This window comes from Miscanthus floridulus, chromosome 10, assembly GCF_019320115.1.
Source record: "Miscanthus floridulus cultivar M001 chromosome 10, ASM1932011v1, whole genome shotgun sequence".
Lineage (NCBI taxonomy): Eukaryota > Viridiplantae > Streptophyta > Magnoliopsida > Poales > Poaceae > Miscanthus > Miscanthus floridulus.
This window is the reverse complement of record NC_089589.1, coordinates 89,483,030-89,493,201: the sequence shown is the minus strand read 5'-3', so window position 1 is coordinate 89,493,201 and position 10,172 is coordinate 89,483,030. Positions and strand designations below refer to the sequence as shown.

Genomic DNA, 10,172 nt, shown 5'->3' with positions numbered 1-10,172 from the left:
TTGACTTGATTGTTCTGTCTTTCAATTGCTCAAGACCCAAGTGAAAGCTAAGAAGCCCTATGGTTAAGGTAATATGAGTAAGTTTTAAAGTCAGATCAGTTTATTCTAATCCAGAGGAAAATTCTTGAATGAACGCATGTGTACTTTTGAGGCGTGAAAGCATTGTAGCACCTCCTAATCCATTACTAAGTTTAGCTTTGCTCAGGGACTAGCAAAGGTTAAGTGTGAGGGAGCTTGTTGACAGTCGTTAACATCAATCATAAACCATCAACAAATCTTGCATTTGTACTTAATTTCATCACCAAACATAGGTCTAGGGGTTTAAACTAATAAATTCCACAAGTTTTGGTAAATCTGTGTTTGTAGGAGGATTTAATCAGAAAATCAGCAAGGTGGACCTATTCGTCAGAGCAAATAATGTTTATCTGCGACGAAACTGACATTGGAAGACTCTAGAACCATCCAGAAGGCAACCCACCAAAGATCGAGCCGAGGCGCTGATAGTGGGGCCGGCTGGCCTATGGGCCTTACCTGTCAGGCCCTCCTTCATATGTCAATTCTCCATTGCCTCTTAGATTGCATCTACGCTCTCCTTTTAAGTTGGTTTGATCTGAGGGTCCAGAATTGAGGCTACCCCATATATATAGCAGCCCCTACCCCCCTCCGTGGAGCCATCTTAACACCCTAATTCATATCACTAATTCAGATCAAGACACACTAGGAGGAATAGGTCTAGAACTTTCCAATGTAGTAGATTAGTAGCTCGGGAGTGAGGGTCGAGTTGGGCTCATGCTCAAGTTCTAGATCTAGTCTTCGAGGCTCGGGAAAGCCTTGTATCTTCACTTCTACATCTTGTAAGACTTATTATCAATTCATCATATTCCTATCTACATGCTATGCTTATTTTTAATATGTATCTTGCTTAGTTGAGGTTATCATTACTTTTGTGTGCGGGTTCATAGAGCGCTTAGCCTGCTAGTTTACCATGGTTGGGTTAAGTAGCCGAGCCGCGTGTAAGCATGGTGCTTATACGATGCTTTGCCTATGAGTACACCCTGTTCTCTGGTTGTATAGTAGCAATGGGAGGTGACAGTCCCATCTATCCTTCGTAGTCCATACCGAATCGAGTAGGTTCTTAAATTGTAGGACCGTAGTCGCGTTAGTAGAGTTATCCTTTTGTGGTGCTCTACTGTCTAAGTGGCATCCCGAAGTGCACAAGAGTAGAGTTAGTCTTAGCTATACTTGGGTGTATATATATATACTTTGACCATGTAATAAGAATATCAAAGGAATCTACCTCACTCGTTGTTCTCCTGAGTTAACTAGTTTGCAATATCTTAGTGATCTATCCCCTGAGTGTCATTATGCTCAATTCCTATCGTTACCTTAACCCCTTGCTCTAGTTATGATGGTATGTTGACTGATAGATACTCCTTTGATATTCAATAATCTTTACTCCATTGTTTCCCTGTGATAAAATATAAATAACGATACCTAGAATACTCCTGGTAAAACGCTACAATGTTATTCTGTGCGCTTGCAGAATCCTTCATATTCTATTTGCGTTAATAAATACCAACAACCATCATTTGAGGCTCAACAACCTACAATATAAAAATGACTCAAATCAACCATATGGGAAAGCCACCACACCTAGACGTCACAAGCTATGATTATTGGAAGAGGAAGATGTGTGCACACTAGAAATCAATCAATAGAAAGATATGGGAAGTTGTGGAGAAGGACTTTGCGGTGCTTGATCCATCAAGTCCAACCGCAAGAGAAGAAGAGAAGCTTCAACACAATGACATTGCTATTAACCTCTTGTATGAAGCTTTGGATTAGAAGGTGTTTGAGCAAATCAAAGATCTTGAGAGAGCTCATGATGTGTGGACAAGATTGGAGGAGTCATATGATGGCATCAAGGCGGTGAACGGTGCCAAGCTATATATGCTCAATGACAAGTACACATCATTCAAGATGAAGGAAGATGAAACAATACTAGAGATGTTCTATAGGCTCCAAACAACTATCAATGATTTGAAGAGTTTGGGTGAGAAAGTTGAAGACAAGGACTTCTCTCATAGGTTCTTGAGATGCCTACCACCGAGGATTGATATGTTGGTGACAATTGTTGTGAGAGATGCCTACCCCCTCTAGCCATTTAGGACCTTTCACCATGCTTGTCCTTACAAAAACCAACCGAACTGGTTCAGAAACGGCTTGGCCAATTTGGAAATGGCAAGGCTGATTTTCCTGCCTATTCCAAACCAATTTGTTTCCAAATCGGTTTTGGATCTATTTTCAATGTGGGAAACTTTGAGATTGCATTTTAGACTTGTTTTCTACAAGACTAAGACTAGTCCCCACTATATAAATGAGAGGATCATGGCCAATTGAGCAATCTAACTTCAATCATAAAAAACACAACAACTACCCTTTTGCCCTAACTTCCTCTTTACCTTGTTGTTTGTCACATCTCTCATGAGATTTGGCGACGTTCTAGGTGTCCTCGAAAAGGATCATATATCATAGGAGTTCTGGTAAGCATGCTACTCTAAGTTGAAACTTGATGAGATTACGCCAAACTACGTCATTAATAATATCATCGCCCATGAGCTTCGCATGTGCATTAAAAATAACTCTTCTTCACCACCATCACCAAGTGTCAAGATCTTGGCCACCACAAGCAACCACTAGTACAAGAACAGACTATGACAGAAAGAACCAAACTCATGTGAAGAAGAGGAGAGAGATGACGATGAAGAAGAAAGCTCATCAAGTGAAGAGTGCACCCCCAAGAATCATCCACGCACATGCCAACAAGATAAGCACGTGTGCATCATTTTGAGGATGGGGGTACTCAACAAGCCTTGACCATCTCCATGTCTACATAGAGAGGACCAAGAAGAAGGAGAAGGTCATGAAAAAGGAGCAAAGAAGGAAGCAAAAGTATGTTGTAACATAAAGGGATCAAGAGTGGAACCTTATGACGATAAGAACCCTAGCTCACCCACATCGTCGTGTTACTCATTATGTTCCTCATTATAAATCATCCTCATTGTTTATGCATTTTTTATTAATCATGCATTGCATCACTACATATCGTCTAGGTACAATAGTTGTTGAACGAGCAAGTGAAGGAGCTAGAAGATGGAGTGATCTGTGGTCAATTCCCAAAGATGGAGGTGTATAGTGAGCATATCCTAACGATTAAAGAAAACTAACTTAATAAGTATTAAGCATGTTATCCAGGCAAGCCCATAGCATCCTAACTCCTATATATTTTAAATGCTTTACATGCATCCTTATGTTATATATATTGTGCATTGAAGTTTATAGGAGTTGTTTAACAAAGTTGTTTCATGATCTACTTTGTCCATATGATATGATATTTTATCCTAGAACTAGCATGTGTAGGATTCTCTAATTGCTTTACCATGTTAGGGATGCGATAGAAGATGAGTGATGGGCTGTCACTCGCGAGATATAGGATATGTTATGTTGGAAAATGATGATGACCATGATTTTGATAAACTGAGACCGGTTGAGAGTAAGTTAACGATTAATTGACCAATGACTTCCTAATTTGTTTTGTCCCACCTATGTTGAGTAAAGACCATTTGTTATCTGAACCATTGGTCAAGTGGAACATACTAGACACATACTGAGGATATGGGACACAGGAAGCCTATGTACCTTGTTTTCCAACCGATCTTGAATTGTCAACCACACTTCTGAGGGGAGGCAATGGTAGGCTGCTAGTTAGAACTCTTGAGACAAGCAAGGCTTTGATACCATGGGGACTATGCCTTACTATGAGGCTAGCTCCACCATATTTCCATGCAAACTCTTGGAGTCTTATGTTATATTTAGTCAGGTAAGTCTTGCAAGAGTACAATTGAATACTTAATAGCCCGTTTGGATGTTGGTATTGAGGCCTAGAATTTGGAATTGGCATTGATAGCCCCTAGCTCCATTGTTTGGATGGCCTTGGTATTGGTTTGTGGAAACGGGCTCCAATACCAGGCGACATTCGGGCCGCCTGCTCAACCTCGCGCACAATACCAAGGCCACCCCCAATATATTCATATGAATCGGTAGCTCTGCTTTCTTCCCCACACGACGCATCCATGAAAAAAGCCACCGGCACGGATGGGAAGTGACCCCGGGAGGATGGCGGCATCGCAGATGCCCTCCCTCTCACTCTCATTTGGCCAGGGTCGACATCCCCCATGGTCGTGGCTCCGAGGTCCACCTGCCATGGCCGGGGTTGAGCTCCCCCCATGGTGGCTGGCGAGCTTCCCTCGTTGTGGCCGGGGTCAACCTCACCCCATGGCCACAACGGAGCCCCCCCCCCCCCCCCCCCCCCCGGTGCCATTGAGATTCGCCCCCGCTTTCCATGGACGTTGTCGTCGAGCTTCATCCACGGTCAACCTCAGCCCGACATGGGCGCCGCCATCAATCTCCCACCCAAGGTTGAGCTCTGCCTGCCATGGACGCCGACGACGAGTCTGTCCTAACGGCGCGTGAGAGAGTTTCAATTGCATGCTTTTGCATCCAAACAGGAATCAGATTTTAGCTACTTGCTAGGATTCCAAAATCCAATTCAATAGTCATCCAAACAATAATATTTGAATTGTGGCTATTTCAATACTATGGCTGCTTTGGCATTGAACCCAATTCAATTCCAACCCTCTCAATTATCTACATCCATACAGACCCTAAGGTTTATTCTCGATCTAATGTTGCAGGTGAGCTTGTTGAGTTCTATGATTGTTGTGGCAAGTTCATCTTGCTAAATAATAGCCACCAGGAGTAGGCCGTGAGTTATTGTTGTAGGCTCACTCTGTGGGCTCAATTTGGACTTGCGCTTGCCTTTTGCTACCTCTATTCAAACTGTATTGCAGTATCTATGTATAAATATTTTTGAACTATTTGATATCTAGTGCAAAAAAAACTCTGAACTCTGGTGTATAATACCTTCTATTAGAACATAGCTATGCATTATATAATTTCATTATAAAATTGTTGTAACAATGGGTGTGACCCATGATCATCGTTTAGTCTATAAATGCCATAACATCGAGTCTTTTCATGTGGTGACTCAATGCATTACCGGGTTAAGCTTGCTTCAAGGCGTGCTTAGCGTCATGTTGGTGCCCGAGAGCACTTGAATTGGGTTAGATCGAGCAGGTCTGTGGCATGCATGACACGGGGAGGAGCAGCACGGCGTGGGGCACAGGACACAATGGCGTAGTGGCAGCGGCGCGGCGCGGCGCTTGTGACGATGGTTTGGCAATGTGGACTCGAGATGTCAATGAAAGAGGAAGAAAGTAAGGGAATTGAGAAAAAAATATTGTTTGTTTCCCTTTGTTTGAGGAAGACAGGCATGATTATTAGGGATTAAAAAATATTTTAGGAAAAGGGATTTGCTATAGCATGTTTTTTTTATTATCTTAATAGTCCTCTTTATTGCTTGTTATAGGGAAAGTAGGTTGCTTTTAGTCAATCTGGAGTTGCTCTTAATGGGCTACCAAATGACTTTGCTACTGGGTCTAAAGCATGGGCCTTCAACCAAATACACTGTTAATGGGCCACTAGTACAATCATTCAGTTCTGTTTCTGTCCAACCAAAGTGTTTTCCCATCATTTTCTTTCTCTTCGGAGATAAAAAAAACTAAGCAGACTATGTCCATCTTGAGAAGAAATATTGAAAAAGAAATGCTGAAATTTGTGAAGAGAAGCTGACGATGAAACCAACAGCGTGACAACCGACAAGGTATTATGTGCTCCTTCCATCCCAAAATAAGTGACGTTTTTTATTTTCAGATATCTTATTTGACTATTCGTTTTATTCATTTTTTTATAAATATAATCTATTTTGTTATGACTTATTTTATTATTAGAGATACTTTAATAATGATTTATTTATTTTATAATTTACATAAAAAATTTGAATAAGATGAACAGCTAAACAAGATGTCTAAAAGTAAAAAACATCACTTATTTTGGGACGGATGAAGTACTCTGTTGTTTCTGCAGGTTGTGGACCCACTTGTACCTCAGCGTAGCCAAATTAATTTCAAAGTCTTTGCAAAAGGAAAAAATAACTGTCAACGGCCATTTATTTACAAATGCGCAAAATGGTTATACATGATGCAGCCTTTTTTGCAAAGAACATCATAAGGAAACAGCAAAAAAAAAGCACTTGTCCTAGGTGTCAGATAAGATATGATATCATATATAAAACAATATAACACATAAAACGGACTCAAAGTTCCTTTTTACAAGTGCATATTGATCAAAGCTTGAGCTTCTTTGGAATGATCATCGAAAGTAGCTTCCTCTTGGACTTCTCTTTTGGAGAAGTAGAAAGGATCTTGTCATCTTCGTTAGCACTAATAATAACGTTGTTGTTGCTAGTGCTGCCAGCACCTGCAGCCTGTATGGCAGTATGCTTTTGCACCTGCTCCCTCACAAACCTGTTGTAGATGAATGCTGCTCCCCTGAAGTTTGGAAGAACCAGCCAGGCCATGAACAGCAGCTTCAACTCATACCAAACAGGAATCCTGAAATTCATAGAGATGCTAATCAGACGGCCATGATTGCACATAAGTAACGGGATCCTGTTGACCTGTTCCCACTGGATGTTAGCCTCTATGTGGAATTGCAGAGAGGGAAACTGGGCAGAAATCAGAATAACAAAATTACCAGTAGATTAGGGACTGCAGGAGCATCTCCATGAGTGTGATGAATGAATACAGGATCCAGTAGGCCAGCCACTGCTCGTCGTCGAGCTTGGACGAGCTCTCCATCGCCTGCACCGATGCATATCTGTAGAGTGCAGTCCCATCCATAGGAAAGTATATCATGTATAAATTTTCCATAAAAACACACCAAATTCATGTAGTATCAGATTTTACAGATAAGAGGGTAGAAATTGCTGTGAACTTACAAGGGGTAAAGCAGAGTGACAGTTGGCCTGCAGCAACGTTGAAAGGGGAAGAGAACCAAAATTATGAAACTGAATCACCGTTGGGCGTTGGTAGAAAAGAAAAACAGGCCAAGCTAATCATAGGTGTGAAACTGAATTCGCAAATGAATAAATGAAACTGCACATCACATACCCTGCTAAGGAGTGAAGGTGAGATAGGATCGTCCACAGCTTGCCCATTTGGAGCGACGCTAACAATTAACTGCACCCTTGCCTCCTTAGTTTGCAATTGCAAGCCTGTGGTTTATTGACGGCATGACCTATGCTTGTTGTTTGGATGATGGTGATGCGTACAAAGGGGCGGCAAAAAAAAACAGATGGTTGCCGGCCAAGTGAGCTTTAAGCTGTCAACAGTAGATGTGTTGACTGCATGGTTGCCAGGCAGGTGAAACATTAGGCCCCAGCCACCTTTGTTCATAAGAATTATTTCATTTTCACATAAAAATGTTGGAAACGTAAAAAAATCGGGCAATCCAAAAGGTGTCTTAAAGGGAAGCCGCCCAACAGGTGCAAAGTAGAAATTGTCCAATTAACTGGTATACTTTCATGTTCAAACAACAGAATATGAACTCATTCAGCAGCAAGGAAAGTCTGTTTTATAGCCTGTTTGGTTCCCATGAACTAAAACATTTTGGACTGAAATCTGCATTTTAATTAGACTAAACAGCCAAACACTTGACTAAAAGTGGATTAAAATCCTTTAGTCCTTTAGTCCATAAAACTAGACTAAAATGGACTAAAAGGTGTTGGGGATACCCATGACTCTTATTTATTGCTCTCTCTCTCCACTTTAGTCCATTTTAGTTCAAGGAACCAAACACCACTTTAGTCAATTTTTAGTTCATGAACTAAAGTAGACTAAAACTTTTAGTCCATGAACTAGAGAACCAAACAAGCCCTTATTTCCATAAACAGTACGAATTTGCAGGCCATCCACAAGGGGCTGGGCTCGATTTTTGGCCCATCGAGACAGGCCTTTAGGAAACTACAAAGTGATGTTTTATGGGATGTCTCAGAAGAGACTATAAAGTGATGTTTAAATGACTCTGTTCAGATTTGCACTTAATCATAAGATTTAGGCCCTAGCAACAGAAACGGGCCGTTTTCAGAGAGAACGGAAGCAGAGAAATTATTCAGAGTGAAAAGTCTGTCCCAGAACACTGTATATTTTGACATAAAGTTCACACATTCACATCATCAACACCGAAAGGTGGTCTCGTCTCCATTCCATGTTAAAGTTGATGTTCACACATACAGGATGGCCATACACACATCGAACAACTCTATTTCAAGAGAAGAACAAAAACAAACAACAGAAATCTAGTGGAGTACACTACAGGTTGCCGGGACATGGTCCAGGGATGGGATCACTGCACCCAGCTTCATCTTCAGCAAGCTTCATGATCCTGAAACATTCAGACAGAACACACCGATGACATCTTCAGTCAAAGAAAGGAAATACTCGTACTTTAAAATAATCGTGATCTGCAGGTGTGGCAAGAGCTGAATCTGGTGTTGAGGAGCTCACCTACTTGGGTGTGACGAAAGCGAGGAACTTGCTCTTGGGCTTGTCCTTGTCCTTGGACGACGGCGACACCGACGACGACTTGCCGTCGTCCTTCTTGCCGGAGCCGGCGGCGGTGAGGCCGTGCTTTCGGAGCTGCTCCCGCACGAACTTGTCGTAGATGAACGCGGCGCCCCTGAAGTTGGGGAGCACCAGCCACGCGATGAACAGCAGCTTCAGCTCGTACCAAATCGGGATCCTGAAATAAACAAACAGAGTCCATTTGAGACAAATCTTCCGGTTAAGTCTTCTCAAGAAGATTATGCCACCAAGATCACGGATGAGATTTATCAGTCAGTAAAGTGATTACCAGTAGATGAGGGACTCGAGGACCATCTCCATGAGCGTGATGAAGGAGTAGAGGATCCAGTAGGCCAGCCACTGCTCGTCGTCCAGCTTGGACGGGGTCTCCATCGCCTGCACCGACGCGTACAGGGGGTAAAGGAGCATCACCGTTGGCCTGCAGGAACAAACAAACAGCAGATGGTTTTCACACTCGATCATAACTGAATTAACAAAAGGCTGAAAACAGAAGCACGACAAAACCAAATAAAAGAAGTGAAGAAAAAAAAAATCAGAAGCAGTGAAGATGAACTGGACATACCCTGCAAGCGAGTGGAGGTGAGTGAGGATCGTCCACAGCTTGCCCATCTTCTACAGCCTTCTTCTCAGCTGGTTGTGCTGGTGGTGGTCTGGTTGTGCTGTCGCTTGCAGGTTTCAGTGGAAGCTAGCTAGAGATGATAGACGGACAGGTCAGTGAGCCAAATGTGTCTTGCTTGCTTGGGTGAGTTTGGGTGATGTTTCAGGGAAGGGGAAGCTGAGGTTTAATATATATAGGAAATAAATACTCTAAACGAAACCACGGTGTGGACAGGGATAGAGGACACTTGGCGTGGCGCTATTGGAGGTTCGCCTGCATTTGTCTCGGTATGACGGAGATGGGGATGTGCACACGTGGCAACATGGTACCGCGCCGACCAAGTCAGGTACTTTATGAATTTGGGAGTTGTTTAAGGCTTTGGATATCGGAAGGACAGAGAAAATAGGGAACTGCATCTGAAGATGCTTATGGTCTTGGTTCATGTGGACTAGATGGACAGAGAACATGGGAAATTGCTCCTAGAGATGGTCAAGCTTCAGTTCCATCTTCCAAGCTTCAGTTCCATCTTCCATGCGGATTCTCATGACATCGGCTTTCAATTTGTCAAAAAAAAAAACAGTGTATTTTGGTTGTTAATTTTTTTAGTGCTCTTTGCCCGCATATTTTGGGTCATATACATGTTGCATTACTGTCTCAATCCGATATAATTATTGTGAATTAATAAAATCCTTCCTTTAAAAAATATATGTTTTGTTCGAGTTTTTTTAGATAACAGAGTAAATATGGAGGTGAGCTGCGCTGATCCTATAGACAATGGTTGGTATGATTATATCATCTTCAACAGTCCCCTTCCACCCCAGTAAGAAAAAACCGTAATTTGAGAGATTTGAGAGCTTCAGCAGTACCCCATGTTAGAACCGTAGGAACACTGGAATCATAGATCTAGCCATAGACTGACTCTATTAGGGATAAAAGGCGTAGTACTTCCTAATGCAAGTAGAACTAGAGAG

At 42.1% G+C, this 10,172-nt stretch overlaps 2 protein-coding genes across 3 annotated transcripts; both read right to left on the bottom strand.

Annotated features, from left to right (window-relative positions):
* Positions 1-6,186: 6,186 nt before the first annotated feature.
* Positions 6,187-7,574, bottom strand: LOC136485055 (HVA22-like protein e). The gene is made up of 4 exons (XM_066482006.1): positions 7,131-7,574; positions 6,959-6,985; positions 6,715-6,837; positions 6,187-6,572 (listed from the first exon to the last, which is right to left on the bottom strand). The coding sequence occupies exons 1-4, from the start codon at positions 7,175-7,177 to the stop codon at positions 6,305-6,307; spliced, it is 465 nt and encodes a 154-aa protein (XP_066338103.1). The 5' UTR covers positions 7,178-7,574; the 3' UTR covers positions 6,187-6,304.
* A 617-nt stretch (positions 7,575-8,191) lies between these two features.
* Positions 8,192-9,359, bottom strand: LOC136485054 (HVA22-like protein e). Of its 2 annotated transcripts, none has more exons than XM_066482005.1 (4): positions 9,166-9,359; positions 8,872-9,021; positions 8,526-8,760; positions 8,192-8,403 (listed from the first exon to the last, which is right to left on the bottom strand). In XM_066482005.1, the coding sequence occupies exons 1-3, from the start codon at positions 9,210-9,212 to the stop codon at positions 8,526-8,528; spliced, it is 432 nt and encodes a 143-aa protein (XP_066338102.1). In that variant the 5' UTR covers positions 9,213-9,359; the 3' UTR covers positions 8,192-8,403. The 2 variants fall into 2 exon arrangements, with proteins under 2 accessions (XP_066338102.1, XP_066338101.1); XM_066482004.1 differs by having other exon boundaries at positions 8,530-8,760.
* Positions 9,360-10,172: the final 813 nt, after the last annotated feature.